This window comes from Rhamphochromis sp. 'chilingali', assembly GCF_963969265.1.
Source record: "Rhamphochromis sp. 'chilingali' genome assembly, chromosome: 15".
NCBI classification, from domain to species: domain Eukaryota; kingdom Metazoa; phylum Chordata; class Actinopteri; order Cichliformes; family Cichlidae; genus Rhamphochromis; species Rhamphochromis sp. 'chilingali'.
The window spans coordinates 36,280,779-36,300,084 of record NC_137942.1 but is presented as its reverse complement, the minus strand read 5'-3'; the positions used below and the strand labels follow the sequence as shown (position 1 = coordinate 36,300,084).

At 42.8% G+C, this 19,306-nt stretch overlaps 1 protein-coding gene across 3 annotated transcripts in view; it reads right to left on the bottom strand.

Moving 5' to 3' along the window:
- The window catches only part of ap2a1 (adaptor related protein complex 2 subunit alpha 1), a 39,313-nt gene extending 20,476 nt beyond the window's left edge, over positions 1-18,837 (bottom strand). The window contains exons 1-6 of one of the 3 annotated variants that reach the window (XM_080906543.1): positions 18,028-18,837; positions 10,229-10,440; positions 6,790-6,983; positions 6,562-6,691; positions 4,518-4,619; positions 2,458-2,717 (exon numbers count right to left, since the gene is read on the bottom strand). In XM_080906543.1, coding sequence (XP_080762669.1) covers positions 2,458-2,717; positions 4,518-4,619; positions 6,562-6,691; positions 6,790-6,983; positions 10,229-10,440; positions 18,028-18,094 — 965 coding nt within the window. In that variant the 5' untranslated portion in view covers positions 18,095-18,837. The remainder of the gene's footprint in view (positions 1-2,457; positions 2,718-4,517; positions 4,620-6,561; positions 6,692-6,789; positions 6,984-10,228; positions 10,441-18,027) is intronic. The other 2 variants (XM_080906545.1, XM_080906544.1) reach the window with 2 other exon arrangements.
- Positions 18,838-19,306: the final 469 nt, after the last annotated feature.

Below are 19,306 nucleotides of genomic sequence, written 5' to 3'. Positions count from 1 at the left end.
TCAGCACACGAGGGCCAAACACATTACCATGTAACATGTGAAAAAGGACTAGTATGCCATTTCTTCACTGGCTTTGTGGGTTGTGTATATATTACCTTTATCATGTTCTTTAGTGGTATGGATTCTCTTTGTATTCATAAAGTAGTCGTACTATAATTCTTACTAAAAATATCACTATTAGATGTATTAGTAAAAGTACTCCCCTTAATGAACAATACATAAATAATAACTGTACCTCAGACTCACAGGGCCCAAAGTGTGAGTGAGAGTGAGTCAGTGAGAGATGCACAGAACAATTTCAGGATGTATCCATGCTGGTCAAATTTAGAGGGTTTGCAGTTGTTACAGGCTGTGAATGTGCTGAGGAGATGATCTGCGTTTAGGTGTGTGTTGTGATGTAAATAAATATCGTATTTTGCTTTAAAGAAAATAGTTGTCGATACTTTCGTTTTGGGATTATTTTTGTGGAAGCCCGTATTAGTCTTTTTTTATGAGTTCGCCCTCCTTAAGAGCAGTGAGCTTGGGGGCCCTTTTTCCCTTATTTCTATTTTTCCTGAGTTGCACGCCGGTTGCCTAGGCCGGGGTGTAACATTAGTGCTACATTAGAGTTAAAATAGTGTCACATTAGTGTCACATTAGAGTTACATTAGAGTCACATTAGAGTCACATTAGTGCTACATTAGTGCTACATTAGAGTTAAAATAGTGTCACATTAGAGTCACATTAGAGTCACATTAGAGTCACATTAGTGCTACATTAGTGCTACATTAGAGTTAAAATAGTGTCACATTAGAGTTACATTAGAGTTACATTAGAGTCACATTAGTGCTACATTAGAGTCACATTAGTGCTACATTAGAGTCACATTAGTGCTACATTAGTGCTACATTAGAGTTAAAATAGTGTCACATTAGAGTTACATTAGAGTCACATTAGAGTCACATTAGTGCTACATTAGTGCTACATTAGAGTTAAAATAGTGTCACATTAGAGTTACATTAGAGTCACATTAGTGCCACATTAGAGTTACATTAGTGCTACATTAGAGTTACATTAGAGCTACATTAGTGCTACATTAGAGTTACATTAGTGCTACATTAGAGTTAAAATAGTGTCACATTAGTGTCACATTAGTGCTACATTAGAGTTACATTAGTGCTACATTAGAGTTAAAATAGTGTCACATTAGTGTCACATTAGTGCTACATTAGTGCTACATTAGAGTTAAAATAGTGCTACATTAGTGTTACATTAGTGCTACATTAGAGTTACATTAGTGCTACATTAGAGTTAAAATAGTGTCACATTAGTGTCACATTAGTGCTACATTAGTGCTACATTAGAGTTAAAATAGTGCTACATTAGTGTTACATTAGTGCTACATTAGAGTTACATTAGTGCTACATTAGAGTTAAAATAGTGTCACATTAGTGTCACATTAGTGCTACATTAGTGCTACATTAGAGTTAAAATAGTGCTACATTAGTGTTACATTAGTGCTACATTAGAGTTACATTAGTGCTACATTAGAGTTAAAATAGTGTCACATTAGTGTCACATTAGTGTCACATTAGTGCTACATTAGAGTTAAAATAGTGCTACATTAGTGTTACATTAGTGCTACATTAGAGTTACATTAGTGCTACATTAGAGTTAAAATAGTGTCACATTAGTGTCACATTAGTGTCACATTAGTGTCACATTAGTGCTACATTAGTGCTACATTAGAGCTACATTAGAGTTAAAATAGTGTCACATTAGTGTCACATTAGTGTCACATTAGTGCTACATTAGAGTTAAAATAGTGCTACATTAGTGTTACATTAGTGCTACATTAGAGTTACATTAGTGCTACATTAGAGTTAAAATAGTGTCACATTAGTGTCACATTAGTGTCACATTAGTGCTACATTAGTGCTACATTAGAGTTAAAATAGTGTCACATTAGTGCTACATTAGTGCTACATTAGAGTTAAAATAGTGTCACATTAGTGCTACATTAGTGCTACATTAGAGTTACATTAGTGCTACATTAGAGTTAAAATAGTGTCACATTAGTGTCACATTAGTGTCACATTAGAGTTACATTAGTGCTACATTAAAGTCACATTAGTGTCACATTAGTGTTACAGCTCATCTTCTCTGCTGGGTGTTTAACAAGCAACACTGATGGTGCCACAGGAAACTGTTATCGATGACGAGCTTTGCTGGCTCACCTGTCAGAACTGGAGTCACTTACACCAGAATGTGTTACAAACATACACAGGTAGACTGCATGCACACACATCAGTAATTACACACTTATTTACAGTGTCATTACAGCATGAGCAGCACAGGCTGGCAGCCGACTGCACTTAGATTAAATGTGTGGCGCGAGTTAGCGTGCATTCTTTAAACTCGAGTGATAACAGTTCATTTCAATAATAAGTCAGTGAGGATGCTACAGACAGTACTCACCTGTCATAGTGGATGATAAGTGAAATAGCCTCAAACAGGATGGCATTTTTAGCATTTGAGTGCTGCACCTTCTTTGACTTTGGTGGCTCCTGGGCCTTATTAAGAATGGTCTCCAGACACTCTACCAGACGGCCCTTGACAGCACCATCTTCTGGTGGAGGGTAACACTGCAGCAAGCGCAACAGCTTGCAGGAAAGCCAGGGTGCCGGCACAAAATAGTAGGTATAATCCTGCAGATCGGTGGAGGCTGACGAAACGATCTGGAGAACAAACAGTATTTATCATTGAGATGAAACCGTCTGCAGAGCATCTGTGTGGAAGCCTGCTCTCAACCGTGCAGTAAAACCTTGGGCCCTGTAACAGCAGAACCTTCCCGGTCGAACCCACTGGCTGGCCTTTCTGTGTGGAGTGTGGCTCCCCCCACAGTCCAAACACCGTCAGTGGTTCCCAAACTTTTTTTCCTAGGCCCCCTTTGTTTTACAAGAACCCCCCCCCCCCCCCGCGCACAAACACATCCTCCAACCACACACGCCCATATTTTGCCCCGTTGCGGTTTATTTCACACCTCAAACATTTAGTAAACACATAAGCAAATACAAGTAAACTGCAATAAATTACAGGTAGTAATAAAATAAACTACTAACTCTTTTACGCTGCGTCCGCACCTACACGGGTGTTTTTGAACACGCAGCTGTTTCGTCCACGTAAACGGCGAATCACCGAGAACGGAGATTTTTTTAAAACTCCTTTTTTGCGTTTACGTGTGAACGAGGAATACAGAGTTCGTCACGCAACGTCAAAGCTATGTGCCTTTTTCACGTCACGCTGTGGCCACGTTATTGTTTACATGAGATGAATTGCAGAATGACAGATAGAGACGAAATACTGTTAATCTGACTGTCTGCAGATTTACACGCAGTTACTGTCCCTCCATTACAAAGGCAGAGGCTCACGGTGTCATTATTTTACATGTAGTTGTTTTTTTTCCTGTGTAATAATATTCAACATTGCATCAATACATTTTTCAAAAAAATGCTTCTCTGTGCAAAATAGGTTTAAAAACAAACAGCTGTGGGATTCTGTTTGTCCGTGATTTGAACCGGGGAACAAACTGTGGCAGGATCAGCCTGATGTTATTTGTATCCCGCTGTAACTTGATTTAAACAGCCCAGCGCTGCTCCCGACGAAGGAAAGACCAATCCTGCAGGGAGACCTACCTCGGCACCTGTGCAGGTGAAGCCAAAGGGCAGATTTGCTTCACCATATTTTCTAGTCTTTGGCTTGGAATGAAGTTGGTTTGGAAACATATTCAGCGATGCTTCATCTCCTGCTTTGTGTTTGTGTGGGCGCCCCGTGCTAGCAGTGTCCAAGCGTTTTTGGGTTTTTTCCCTTTTCATACCGCACCCACCCCTGCAATGGCTCTGGGCCCCCCCTAGGGGGCGCGCCCCACACTTTGGGAAGCTCTGGGTTAAGTGGTGATTGTAAATTGGTGCGAATGTGCGGTGTGAGTGGTTGTCTGCCTCTCTGTGTTAACTCGTGACAAACTAACCACGAGTTGGGATCTTCTCCTAACTGATTTATGAATGCAGCACTGTTGATTTGGATCTGCTGTGCAACACCATCGAGAAGCTGCTGGTTCATTCAGCTCTGCAGGTGGAGGGTGCCTTTCTGCTACTACTGATGGAGAAGTGTACACGGCATATTTGAACAACAAACAGGAATAAATGAAGGATAAAAAACCAGTGTGTGTTTTTCACCCCTCTTATTCACCAAACGCTGTGTATTAAATATCCCAGATATCCATGTGGATTTACTGTGCAGGAGGCCATAGTCTGTCTGTGTATTTATCTGGGAGGCTGCCTTGTTTCTTTGCGAGTAGAAAGAAGAAGCGGCTTAAATGTAACGGCCAGTCAGCGGGTCCAACCCTGCAGGTTCAGCTTCAACACGTGACTGACTCGGTACATCTGGGAATCCTGAGCTAACACCGAGACTAATGAGCAGCATCAACAGTGAGAGTTACAAACATGAACATTTTACATACAATTGTTTCTGACACTCACCCTGCTGAGGCGGGAGACGGCGAGGGAAACGCACGTCTTAAACTCGTCTGGATTCTTCTGGCTCAGGCAGGTGATGAGGGAGATGGCTGCTGTCACTACACCCTAACCCCACCCACAAAGAGAAAATGAGTAACCGCACCGATTCATCACAGCGGAGACAACTGGTACATCACAACATGTTTCAGTGGCTCATTGAAAAACAGACAAATGCAGGCAGAAAATTTAATCATGTGAAAACAAAGTGCAGGACTCTGAAGTGTTACAGGGTTCATTCAGTCATTGTTCTCATTATTCTACAGTTAAAACGTTCCGGTAAAAACAAATACCACCGCTGCTTTGGCGCCTATACAGACTTATGCTGAGTCACTAACCCAGTTCAATTTATATTGTACCAAGTCTGAACAACAGCTGCCTCAACAGAGTTCATATCAGAAGATAAAAAAGCTACAATATCAGAAGGAAACCCAACGATCGCCCTGTGAAAAGGCACTTGGCGATAGTGGGAAGGACAAACTCCCTTTTGACAGACAGAACCCTCCGGCAGAGCCAGGATCAGGCAGGGACAGACATCCACCCTGTCGGTCGGGTGAGGGGAATAAACTGGCCAGAAGGAAAACTACAGGGGATGTACAAGGATGTACCGTCCACTCGGTTCCTTAAGGAGCCTTTTTGTGTTGTTTGGCTAGCGGCACTGAAACAGCTGTGATGTTCGTTTTAGTGAAGCTCTTTATGAATGAGAAGAGTGTGGAGGAGAGCCTGGTCAGGTGACAGGATGGAGTCAGGAACAGATTTTTCCTGGTGTGGCCAGATGTACGAGCGGCACAATCGGCTGCTGCGATCAGCTCTATCTCATGAACAGAACAATCTTTCTTTTTCCAAGAACATCACACCACAAACAGAACTATGATTCTTAGCGAATGCCATCAGCACGTCTGCAGGGAAAGTAGGTTTGTGTGTGTGATGGGGTGATGGAGTAAGACCTCCCCAAACACCAGCAGCTGTTTGGCTGTGCTTGGGTTACTATAAAAGTGATCGCTTAGACTGATTTTGGTTTCCTTATATCCCACCCAGTTATGGTTCTGTCACTAGTTAGCTAACATAAACAAATCTAAGTGTATGTTACCATCAACCAGCCAACCCGATGAAGTCACGCTCAGCACTGGCACAAGATGGCGCTCAACATGTTTGAAAGCCTTTAAGCTCTGGGAACCACTCCATGCTCGGATTGGTTAGTTCGTATTCATCTCTGGCTCTCTTCCACAGCGCGTCTTTGGCCTCCTCATGTAACCACCAGTCACAGCAGATGGCCCCGCCCCTCGCTAAGCCTGGTTATACCGGACCTTTCCTCCTATTCAAAGAGTTTTTCCTTCCCTCCGTCACCAAGTGCTCTCCCACAGGGGGATGTCTGATCGTTGGAGGGGTTTCTCTACATCACTGTAGGGACTCACAATATAAAGTGCTGTTTTTGTGATTTAGCATAATGTAAATAAAACTGAAATGAACCAATGACACGTCCACAGGTGCTCAGCTGGGCTGAAAGGTTAGGATTTACATGACCTAGGATATTATCCTTCTTAGAGTATTTACTGAGTTCTAATGCTCTAATGATAAGTGGCGATCGTGGCTCAAGAGTTGGGAGTTCGCCTTGTAATCGGAAGGTTGCTGGTTCGAGCCCCGGCTCGGACAGTCTCGGTCGTTGTGTCCTTGGGCAAGACACTTCACCCGTTGCCTACTGGTGGTGGTCAGAGGGCCCGGTGGCGCCAGTGTCCGGCAGCCTCGCCTCTGTCAGTGCGCCCCAGGGTGGCTGTGGCTACAATGTAGCTGCCATCACCAGTGTGTGAATGTGTGTGTGAATGGGTGGATGACTGGATGTGTAAAGCGCTTTGGGGTCCTTAGGGACTAGTAAAGCGCTATATAAATACAGGCCATTTACCATAAGTCACTGTCGACAGGAAGGAACACTGAGCAGAACAAGCGGCCCACGCGATGCTAAGTCCTCCACAGCATGAAGGGTCCTGCTGCTGAATGACCTCTGTGCTCTTACCATGTGTTGGTCGTTGAGTAAGTGCACTACACGGGACGTCCATTCACCCATCAGCACCAAGTCGGGAGAAGTCTTATAGAGCCGCAGCAGACAAAGGGCCGCTGACTGTTTCACACTGTCCATCGTATCACTGCGTTGCATCACATTCACAGTATCACAGTTAACAGGAGTTAATCTAAAATAAGTACAAAAACAACCCAACAACAGTGAAGCATCAAAAACACTTACCCTGCAACCAGTATCCGAGGGATCTCACTGGCAAAGGCTTCGGCCATCTCACGGCTTCCCACGTTCGCAATACAGTGAAGCGCCAGGCACATGAAGGTGGGGTTGCGGCTGGACAGGTCGTTCTTGATGGCGTTGTTGATCAGACGGATTAGCTCACTATTGCTATTCACCAGCACTGAGATGAACAGGTAGCCCTGGACAAATCCACATCGACAGTAACAGTGAGTGGCTTTCAAACACAGCATCCCACAGCGTGTGCTCTGCATGTGTCACGATTTTGTGGACTAAGCAGTTTACACCAGCTGCTGTGTCACCCACGTTGTGTTATGATGTTAGCACACTCACAGGTTAACAGGAGCTGTGTCCCAAAACCTAAGCCGCATCCTTCGGAGGACCCGGCCTTTGCAGTCTACGTGGGCCGGGTCCTCCGAAGACCGAGAAGGCCGGAAGTGCGAGGCTGTGAAATTAGACGGTCTAGCCTTCAGATCAGCGTCACCGCGGTCTCGGTGGAGTTTAATAAACTCGGCCGTCTGCTCCTTGCTGTCTAAAATATAACAGGACATTGGAGTAAACTCTCGACTGTCTCACACTTCTGTTTAATCAGTTTTCTGTTTGACGTTTAGTCAGCTGTGTGAAAACCACCCGATGGGTTAATAAAGTTTTATTTTACCTAATAACTTTAAATCTCAGCCAAACTGATTTACTCAGGAACCAATCAAACACCGAAAAAAGCCAAACAATAACATTTTTAAGTTATCTGAGTGACTCATATATCATGTTTAACCTGAGCAGCGAAAGACGGCGGTGGGTCTGAAAACGATGAAGCTGGGAGTTCGTTGTTCTTAGCGGCTTCAGTGACCCTCGACCTCCCGGTCAGCTGTCGAGCTGGTGGGTAACAGACGTCTCCGAAAACGTCGGCGCACTTTTGCAAATATGCGATGTTTTGATAAACCGAGCAGATATTTCAGGTTTACACAGATTCATTCTCGCCTGAAAATATGTTAAACGTTTATTTTGTGACCCAGAAAGATTAATAACAGTAATATTAAAACTAACTAGCTGCCGCCATTGTTGGAAACTGGAATGGTGGGCCACGAAGGACACACCCGACCCATCCTTCAAATTCGGGGAAATGAAGGACGGATTTGTCGGCCGCATTTGAAGGAGTCGACGAACTGGGACAGCCTTCATCACCTGGCTGTGACGTAATCGGCCTACAAATGCGGCCTCAGGAGGACGCGGCCGACATTTTGGGACACAGCGAGAGTATCAGGTGTCATGTGAAACTAACGAGCTGTGACACAAATGACCAGCTGACGCCTGTTATACACTCAGTATCTGCTGTACTGGGTCTACAGAGGTCTCTCTTTTAATAGAAACACCTGGATTAAGGCTTCATAGATCAGATCTTAAAACTATGTAAAGAAATGGTTCATCCCAAAATTCATTAGGAAAGCTGATCCCACTCAGCAACAGCAGTCACTGCATGTGTGCTACGTGTAGGGATGGGTACCGGTGTTCTGACATAAACGGTAGTAACCAGACCGAAAAGCAGCGCACATTTCGCTGCTTTTTTTTCCTGAGCTGTGACACACTTTGGATTCTAGCCAATCATTTTATGTTTCCGAGGATAGTAGGCGGGGCCAGGTATGTATGTTCTTTTAGAGCAGAGCTACAGATTAAAAATGCCCAAGGTGAAGCGGTCAAAGTCTGGCTGTACTTCACAGCAAAAGATGCAAACTCAGCAGCAACAAGTGCTTTAAGCTGATACTGTGATACTGTCAAAGGAGGTAACACCTCGAATCTGATGAAACACCTGGCGACGCATAGCGTTTTTTTTAAAAGCCCAGAAATGCGCCGTATTTGATAGCTTGCTGCGAGACCTCACACCGAGCACATCTACTGCGGGTGTGGTGCCTGTTATCGGACCCGGAGCAACATCCCCAAAAACCCGAAGAATAGAGTCCTGGCCCCTAGCCCTGCCAGTGTAGCAGAAATGATGAGGATGATGATGCAGCAGCAGCCGTTCTTCTCTGCGTGAGTAGCTTAATGTTGTTCGTGTGTAATTTACGTTGAGTAGGCTAACCACGTTATTACATTAATGCATGTAAGGTGAACTAGCAAACATCATCATAGCTACATGCTGCTGTCTTCTTGTTTGATGGCAGATGCTCCCTTCACCCTGGCCAAAAAGGCTAAAATGACCAAAGAAAAAGAGGGAAACAGTTAAACATGAGAGGTTTAGGATAAAGTTTGTATTTTTTCCATTGTTTAAGCACTGCTTCCAGCCAAGAGTGATACCATATATGCCCCATAGCTGCAGAAAAGGCTAACATTGTTATCTTTTTACAAAAAACAGCTGAACATGAGAGGTTTTTGGACAAAGTTTGTGTTCTTCATTCTTTAAGCACCGGTTTGAGCACCGTTTAAGCACCGGCACCATTTCAAAAGTACCGGTTTGGCACCGGTATCGGATAAAACCTAAACGATACCCATCCCTAGCTACGTGTGCTCTCACACCTGCAGTTGAACACCTGCACCGAGACCCTTTGAAGCTGGTCTCAGTACGGCTCCAAAGGAACTCCAGAGCCGTTTGTTTATTGTGTGAACGTGATCCGAGCCCAGGTGTACGCTGCAACACTGTGTGAAACAAACCACAGGAAGTGCTACAGGTTTACACACTTGTTTGTAAACTTGGTAGAAATCAAAGTTCCCAGCTCGGATCAGGGTGAAGGTCTGGAGCTTATTAGCGGTCGTGTTGAGTCAGTCGCAGCAGTCACTTCTCAAACCACATGGATCCTGAATCATCCTTATTCTGCTAACTAAACATTTCCTGTTCCTGAGGAAACTCTCCACACCCCACAGTCAGGAAATGAAAAGGTCTCAGCAGCAGAAGGATTTGTTCTGCAAACATTTACTTCAGTTTTTTCAAACAGCATTTCAAAGAATACATGAATCCACACAGGGCTTCATGTTTTTTCCTAAAATGTAAGTATAAATAAAAACACCCTGGAAAAGCGTGCGGCGGTGACGAATCACAGCTGGTAGTGACGTGAAGTAAAGGACTACCACGTTAGCTATGTCACAAATAATCTAATTCTGTTTTTATTCAATAAAACAGGGAAATGATGCTGTCAACACTCTCACGTCTTATATCTGGTGAGCCTCAACGGGTCAGGGATCGGGTGTTTGAGTCCCTCCTGTACACTGGAGCAGAAGTGGGCCAGCTGTGAACGCTTGGTCACAGTGTTTAGTGGACACGTGAAAAGTGGAAATGCAGCCCATGTTCATACAGCACTTTTATACTGCTACGTAGCACTCAAAGGGCTTTTATACTACACACACACACACACACACACACAGTAGTGCAACACTTGCATGCATCTCACACACTGACATGCATTTAAAGAACAAGACTACAACGCTGTGAAAGACTTACAATCTGTTTCTCTGTGTACTTGTTGGAGCTCAGCAGGTTGACGGCCTCCATGTGTCCAAAGTCAATGTCATGGCCAAGCAGAAAGATAAAGAGCAGCTTGCAGACATACTTCTTCTTGCTGTAGCCATCCAAAGCCTTGTCCCCTTTGAACTTGGAGCGGATGTTGGCCAGCTCTTTATTAATCCGTTTGATCTCAGCCTCCTTGCTCTTACCTGATAAGGTTAAAAACACAAAGACACTCGTGTAGCATCAGCATTCAGAGGTGGACAGATCTGGCCACTGAAGGCAACTTTAAGATCGCGCAAACCAGCAACAGCTAATCGTGAGACCGTTTTCATTTTTCTTTGACTGAAACTATTTGACAAAATGTTTGGATAACTACGGAGCCCTGCAAGGGACATAGGAGAAAAAAATGAAGATGAACTTTTGAGAGATCTCACAAAACGTCGAGCTGGTGGGTAACAGATGTCTCCAAAAACTTCGAGCACTTTTGCAAATATGCGACGTCTTGAGATGAGATGAGAGAGCCTTTATTTGTCAGTTGCAGGTCTTTTGCCCACAACCGAGATGACAGACCTTGCCAACCGTACATACAACACAAACATCACATTGGGGAGACAGGTCAGGCCAGGTAGCGAGGAAAAAAACATCGAAATGTGTAACACAGAAGGATAATACAGGAATGCACAGATATCAACACACCACAGCACAATAAACACAGACAGCAACATGGGAAAGAGTTCCAGTGTGTGCATCAGATCTGGGACCGAGCAGATATTTGAAGTTCACACAGCTACATTCTCGCCTGAAAATATCTTTAAAGTTTATTTTGTGACCCAGAAAGAGTAATATTAAAACTAAGCCTTCGAATTGGGACAGCCTTCGTCACCTGGCTCGTCACCTATCCCAGGACTGCAGCCAATTCCAGTTTCCAACAATGGTTTAATATTACTCTTACTGCGGTGTTAAGCAATGCAGTTGAAAAATTTGGGTGCACCTAACTTTTGTGCTGATGTGCCTAAGAGAAAAAGTTAGGCGCACCGGTGCAACCGTGGCAAAGAGTTAGTCTAGAGCAGCGGTCTCCAACCTTTTTTGCGCCACGGACCAGTTTATGCCCGACAATATTTTCATGGACCGGCCTTTAAGGTGTCGCGGATAAATACAACAAAATAAAACTAAAAAAAGAAGGTTTATTCATAACACACGTGAAAAGACCCAGGAAAACAGAGTTAACGATAAAAACGATAACAAAATAACGCTGAAAACCAATAAAAACCCTGAAAACTACACATTTCACACCTGAGCCTCAACTCTCGCGGCCCGGTGCCAAACGACTCACGGACCGGTACCGGTCCGAGGCCCGGGGGTTGGGGGCCGCTGGTCTAGAGCCCTGCCCTAGACTTGTATTTCTGACATTAATGGTAAGACGGAGGTGAGTTGTGTGCTTCTGTTTCTTAGATTGTATCTCTGTAGCTGCCACGTGTCCCCTGCTGGGACTATACACACGGTCTGATTAAGAAATTCCTCATATAAGGAATTCCAACAGGTGGTTGGTCATGCATTAGTGTAGGGTCCACCTGATTTGGTGAGGGTGGATGTGGATTTTTGAAGCCTTGCAAGAACTCTGTCAATGTTTGTGATAGAGATGGACCGATCCGATATTACGTATCGGTATCGGTCCGATACTGACCTAAATTACTGGATCGGATATCGGAGAAAAATAAAAAATGTAATCCGATCCATTAAATATCACGAAAGCACCTCACAAAACTTGCAACACGCCGTAACTCGCCTCAGAACGTTAGCACGTCGGAGCAGTATGCATCACGTGATAGAGCGGCTGTGGCATGCGGGACCTGTCGGTGGTCTGGATAGCATGTGGAGCTTCGCTAGCAACCTGGCATTTCATCTCCGACAAAGTTATCCCCAAGAGAAGTAAAGCAAGTGTGTAAGTCCATCTCTGAATGTTTGTAAAGCATTCCTGCGTTAAGCTTAACGAGCGACTGCCTCTCGCTCTCCGGCTGCTACTTCAATCATGAAACTGCTTAATGATCAGCTGATCGGCTTTTCTGTCGCGAGTCCGTCTTTGTTTTTGGCCCACTTTGCACCAGAAAGAGGAAACCAGCGGCTGAACAACAGCAGCACGTTTAAGCTTGATCAGCTGTTGTTAGAATTTATTTAATATTACTTTCTACTCCAGGATCTTTTTCTACGTAGCTGACGGCTGGTAACTGTGCAGGGGCGCATCTAGCAAAGTTTAGCCAGGGGGGCCGATAGGGCATTAACAGGGAAAAGGGGGCACAAAGACATACTTTTCTTTCTTATTCTCATTTAAAATGTCTAGCTTTTAATAAATAATTATCTGACACCCAAAGTTTTAATTTGATGTAAAATGAATAGAAGTCAATTACTGTATATAGTGACTATTAAGTCTAATATATATACCCTAGTAAGCTATAGTACTTTTTCCTTTGGGAAGGTACCATCTGTGCAGTCTGCAGTTCTGTTGAAGAAAGATGTTGAATCTATTTAATATTTCTTGAAAAATAATTGATTTCTGTGCATTTTTTTTCACACTGCATCAAATTAAGGTTGGTTACGTCGATTAAGCATCATGAGGTGGAGCGTGAGGGGTGGTTCCCTATTTTTTATTTATTTATTTTTGTTGTTGCTGGGAGTTGGAACCCTATTAGTTAGGTTGCTTAATATTTACGCTAAGTACTCTTTAAAATACCAGAATAGGGAGGATGGTGTAGGTCTAAGTTTATTAGATTGATCAGTATTGCTGAACTATGAAATATTTTTTTTGTATACAGGTATAACAGAATAGCTTTAGTGTAGTTGTTGTTTTAAACTTGAGTATGAACTTATACAAAATGCAGCAAGATATTTTAAAAAACAGTTTTGTTGATTAAAAAACACTATATCGGATTCATATCGGTATCGGCAGATATCCAAATTTATGATATCGGTATCGGTATCGGACATAAAAAAGTGGTATCGTGCCATCTCTAGTTTGTGACCAAGTCTAGGTTATCCCCACAACATGGGAACCAATGTAATCCTCTATAAAGGCTGTCTGGTTGTCTGATGGCTCCTACTTTTAAATTGCCCAACTTCCACACATCTTATGTGGTCTGTGTTGAAGCCACTGCAGCCTAAAGCGGGAAAAACAAACAAAAAGCCCTCCACCTGCTAGCAGATGTACGTACGGTATGAAAAAGAAACCCCTAGGAAACACTTTTCTCATCTTATTATGCTCACAAGATTTGAAACAACACTTGACTCCTGACCGTGACACTAAAATGTCCCCTCAAAGGTGGGTGTCCACAATATCCAGCCTTTCACAGCTGAGCGCCTCTATCGCTGGTTTTTGGTATAAAAACAAACAATTTTCAATTGTTGGGAAACAAACCCAAAAATGGAAAGTGTGAAAGCCTTTGTGTGAGTCTTCACCATAAATTCAACAAAGTTTACAGTGTAAACAAAGCAGAACAAAAGTAAAACTGAGAACCGCTTATTGTCCAAGGGGAACAGAGGGTCCACGACGGGCACTACGGCCTAAACGGAGTTGGCAGTTAGTCGTCTGTATGAATCAGACCTGCGACCTGTGCAACTGCTGTTGACCTTTCATGTTTTCTGTCAAAACACGGATGGAACGAGCTCGACCGACTTTATAATGACCATGTTTTTACAGCTATGAAGCCACTATGTTTCTGCAGGATTTCTATTGTTTTATCGCTCAGCTCTAACTGCAAGACAGAAAGCAGGAATTACTTTACTCCATTCAACACACTGTTAAAATAACTGTGTGATGACTCCCGTTGTTGCTGTTCTACTATGTTTCCATCAGGAACCTGTCCCAGCTGTCATGGAGTGAGAAGCAGGGTAGACCCTGGGCCAGGCTGCCGATCTGTATAACTAAAACTGAAGTGAACAAATAAAGTCCAACTGAAAGAGCGCCGACTGGACTGGAGCCAACGACTCTCAGTGTTACCAACAGCACCGCTGTGCACCTGCTAGCATGTTATTAAAGAAATGCATTAAAAAACTGAAATAAATACTGGAGGCTGTTTGTTAGTGTCGGTTTAACAGAATAATACTCTGACTTGCTCTCACTATCCATCCTTTATTCAATGTTCTGCACCCCAGCAAATGAATAAACTCTTGTTTGGACGAGTGTCCCCATGAAGTCAAACAGGCTGGGATGAGTGAGGTCAGTTAGAGAGCCTGCATACTGGATGAACATTCAGGCTCGCTCACCACTGATATTTGACAATGGTGTGTTGATAAAGTATCGCAAAAGGAAGATGACACATTTCTGTATCAATCTTTAGTCTCGCTCTGCTGTGAGCTCACATAGATGAACTGGAAGGCTTTGGGATGTTCCTGCAGAAAAAAATATCCCATTTTAAAATTGATCCAGTAAGATCCCCACGAGGAGTTTCCTCAAATACAAAGCCTCACAATGTTGCCAAATACCTGGCTTCAGCTGGGTTTAGGCTACGGCCCATCTTGGGACATTACACGACCAGATTTCACAACAACAACTTCCTGTTTCATGGCAAAATCTCCATGCCACTTTTACTTTACAATATGAAGCAACTATTGTTTTCAATTGGTGCCATGTTCATAAAATCGAAATGAACTATAAGTGCTTCGGCCCTATCAAACAGAACAGACACAACAGCGTCCTGATCATGATTTTGGCCATAATTAACCGAACATGATCAAACGATACTGAAAACACATGTTCTGCCACAACAAGCTCTCCCTAAACCACTGCCTGACCATTAGGGCTGAACGATATATCGCATTTGCGATAATATCGCGACATGATCAAGTGCAATTTTCTAACCGCAAAGGCTGCAATTATACTCTGGACATGTCCAAATTCATGGGCTGCATCCTCCTGAGGCCGCATTTGTAGACCGATTACGTCACAGCGACGCGCCGAAGGCTGTCCAAATTACTACCATATCCCAGAATTCATAGCGCGGCCCAGCCAAACTCCAGTTTCCAGCAATGGCGACCGCTACTAAGTTTTAAAATTACTCATACTAATCTTTCTGGGTCACAAAATAAACTTTTAACATATTTTCAGGCGAGAAAGTAGTTGTGTAAACATCAAATATCTGCTCGGTTTATCAAGATATCCCATATTTGCAAAAGTGCTTCGACGTTTTCAGAGGCGTCTGCTACCCACCAGCTCGACAGCTAGCCGGGAGCTCGAGGGTTACTGATGCGGCCGAGAACGGCACAACTCCCGGCACATCATTTTCAGATCACCGCGGAGTTTCGCTGCTCGGGTTAAACGTAATATATAAGTCACTTAGACAACCTAAAAATGTTATTGTTGGGCTTTTTTCAGTGTTTTGTTTGTTCGTGAGTAAATCGGTTTGGCTGAGATTAAAGTTATTAGATTAGATAAAATAAAACTTTATTAATCCCCCGGGTGGGTTCCTCCTTGGTTTTCACACAGCTGACTAAACGTCAAACAGAAAACTTATTAAACAGAAGTATGAGACAGTCGAGAATTTACACCAGTGTCTGGTTATATTTTAGATAGCAAGAAGCAGACGGCCGAGTTTATTAAACTCCACCGAGACAGCGGTGACGCTAATCAGAACTAGACCGTCCAATTTCACGCCTTTAAACTTTAAAGGTGTGTTTGTGTGTGTGTTTATACAATTGCTATTATGTTTGCACTTTATGTGTAATGTTACTGACTGCAGAGATCAGTAAGATGTGTGTATTTTTTATTTATTAGTTTTATTTATTTAATATTATTTTTTAATTGAATGACTGTCTAGTAGTTCACAGATGTCGAAAAACTGAGTGTGGTAAAGCCACTGATTTTGTTTATGTATATTTCTGCAATCTGCACATTGTACTGACTTTCATTTTAATGTTTACACCAGGGTTCCTTGTCAGCACTTTATGCTCAGATGTTTGTAAGCTAAAAATAAACTATTGTGTATGTTCAAATATACTGTTGTGATTGAAGAAGTTAAATAAAAATGTCAGTCATCAATTCATGCATCACCTCATGTCATCATAACAGAGGTCTGTCTTCCAGGAAAGAACAGTTTAAAATTAATGTAATATAGTATTGGCCATACTATATGATGTATTGCTTGTCTTTGTTTAATAATACAGAAGACAAAGACCTTAAAAAATAATCGCATATCGCATCGCAATCGCAATATTGGGGCAAAAAAATCGCAATTAGATTATTTTCCATATTCGTTCAGCCCTACTGACCATGTGCCTGCATTTGCCAATCACTGACCTAATTCGTGTTTAGTCTGAAGAAGTAACACTACAGTTAAAGACAGATCTACTTTCTGCTTAAACAGCTATAATGTTAAGCAACACTGGAACAGCAGAAGCCAAAGAGCTTGTCAGTAAAAGACATTTTTACCATGAAAAGCAATGATGATGATAAATGAATGGGATTTAATCATGGGTCATCCTGCAGCCCGCCTTCCTGCTCAAACAGCGATAGACGGCTACCAACCAGCATGGCTGATGAGTTAAAGCTTTCTAACTACCATCTGCCCAAGAAGTGGTACACTCCCCAACTGGCCAGGCAGCAGACAACTGTTTCTAACAGGCTTCCATTAGCACAGATACGCCTCATCCAGTACCTCCAAATGAAATATAAAGACAAAAAACAACCAGTTGCACAGTCTGATTTACATAAGTGTGTTGCTGACATAACAAGACTGAAATTCATTCTCACAGGTTTTTGTCAATAACATTCCAATACAGCCTGTCATGTTATTACTATTTATTTCAAATGAGTATTTGATAACATGTAATCCAGTGTATTTCCCAAGGCTACAAATCACATGTGTTTGGAGATGTCTGCCTGCCTGATACAGCACGTTTGAAAACAAGTCATCTAGACGCCTCTGCAAATGTTTGCAATATTCGTCACTTTGAACATTTACACTAGTTGTTGGTCCACATTTTTATTTTCTGCTGAATTTCTCTTTAAATGTGCCCAAAAGGCAGAATAACACAGTGAAAGCTGGAGGTATCAAACATTCGACCATGAAGTAGCCATTACTGCCTGTCAGTGTAAGCCTGGAAGAACTGTCAGGTGTGCAGTGACAAGCACATCAAGCACTGGCATGTGTAATCACAGCAAAAAGGAAACAGTAGATGGCAACTACTTCCTATGTTCTTGTTACTACTCAGTAACAGTGAAAAGTGGTATTCACGTCATTACTGGAATAAATATTACTAGGAAACTGACAAAAAAAGACATTTATATAAAACTTTGAAGTCAATTGCTGGATATATGTAGCATTTTGTTACACGTATTAGTATTGTTTATTATTATTTTTTATACTTTGCTCCTTTTGTTGTTGTTTTAAATACCAACCACTGGTTTCCGTGTGAGCTTCAGTCTTCCTTCCCTGCATGTGGAGCGTCCTGACACGACACTAAATTTCAATGAACTTTCGTCCCCGAGCTCTCCAACATGTACAACTACACAACAGGAAGCGTTTGATCAGCGCCGCCACTCCAAGCCTAACATCGCTTATTCTGTTCCTGCAGGTGACTTCACCACCGTCACGTTACTGTCAATACGTAAGAAATCATTGATTGTTTCACTAAACGTTACCAAACTGATTTTTTAGATACAGCTTTCTGCGTCGAGGTTACCACATGACAACGCTGCATGACGTGTGAGACGATCACCAGCAACGACATTAGCCATGTCAACTTTGACGACACAATGAAATAACAACACATATGATGAAGAAGCATACAGAAAGGTAACTCACAGTTTCTAATGTCCGAAATGAAAACAGCCAATCCGCGCATTCCATCTCCTTTCGACACAGCCGGCATGTCTGCAGGTTTCTGTCCTCACTCTGGCCTTCTCCGAAAAACACTGATGCCGGTCACCCTCTCACAGCGGACTGGAGTCGACGATGGCAAACTTGATGTTTAGTAGTAGCCGTTTGCCTGTCTGCAACTTTGTGACTGACTGCTGCCTACCAGGTTCGGTCGCTGCTTTTAGGTGGGTAACTCAGGTAGCATTTACTAGATCCGCTGGATGGCAGTCTATCAACAAGTAGCGGGATAAGTTAACGTTATCCCTGTTAGCTGGCTTGTTTCCTTGGCTATGGCAAGCTAACGTTATTTCATTCAATCCTCATCTACCTTGGATTGGAAATTACGTATAACTCATACCACAAAAATTTGCTAAAGATAAAAACGGCTACTGATAAATGTCTTAAAGCTAAATGCACTCAGACGTGTTAGTAAGAATGCTGTCCGAGAGTATATTGTTCAATTACTTCGAGTCACGTAACGTAAAGCTAGCTTAACAGCTAGCTAGCTGACTAGCAATATCATTCAAATACTGGAGCACATCACCGGTCGATCGGAATAACTCAATAGAGCGTCTCAAATACCAACCAGCGGTCGGACTTCCTTGAGCTCTCTATTCGCGCACTAAATTTGGTTAAAAATATTATGTCCTGAATAGCTGATGTCCGCTCCAATTCGTTAGCCTGCACTGTACGGCTCGGATCAGGCTCGTGACAGCAGAATAACGTGACCGCGCAGCACTCCCGTGAACGCCTACGCTCCTTTTCGTCGTTCGAGTGGACCCTATTGCTGATTGGACAACTTGCGGCAATATGTGGCTGTACCGACACAGTGCAACTCTGCCATGAACCCATTTGTATGGAAAACAGGCTACGACTGAGCGACAGGGAAGCCGGCCCGACGGAAGTATGCTAAAAGTAGGCTTTCGTATTAACAGTGCTAAGCTGTAGTGTCCAGTCGACAAGTGTTTTATTGTCATATACAGATAATCAGTGTAGCAACATTTACCTGTAATGCTCGTGTTTCTCAGCTTTACATGAACATGTACAAAGTGTACAGGTATATTAAGAAAGAACATAACAATAATAAAATATAAAATAATAAAATACCCAGTATTACATTTTAAGAGAATTTAAAATCATTTTTGGTGTTTACAGTTTGTGCAAAACTGCAGTGAGGATTTAACCATAAAAGACGTTATTGTTTTAAATAATATGTGAGAACTGA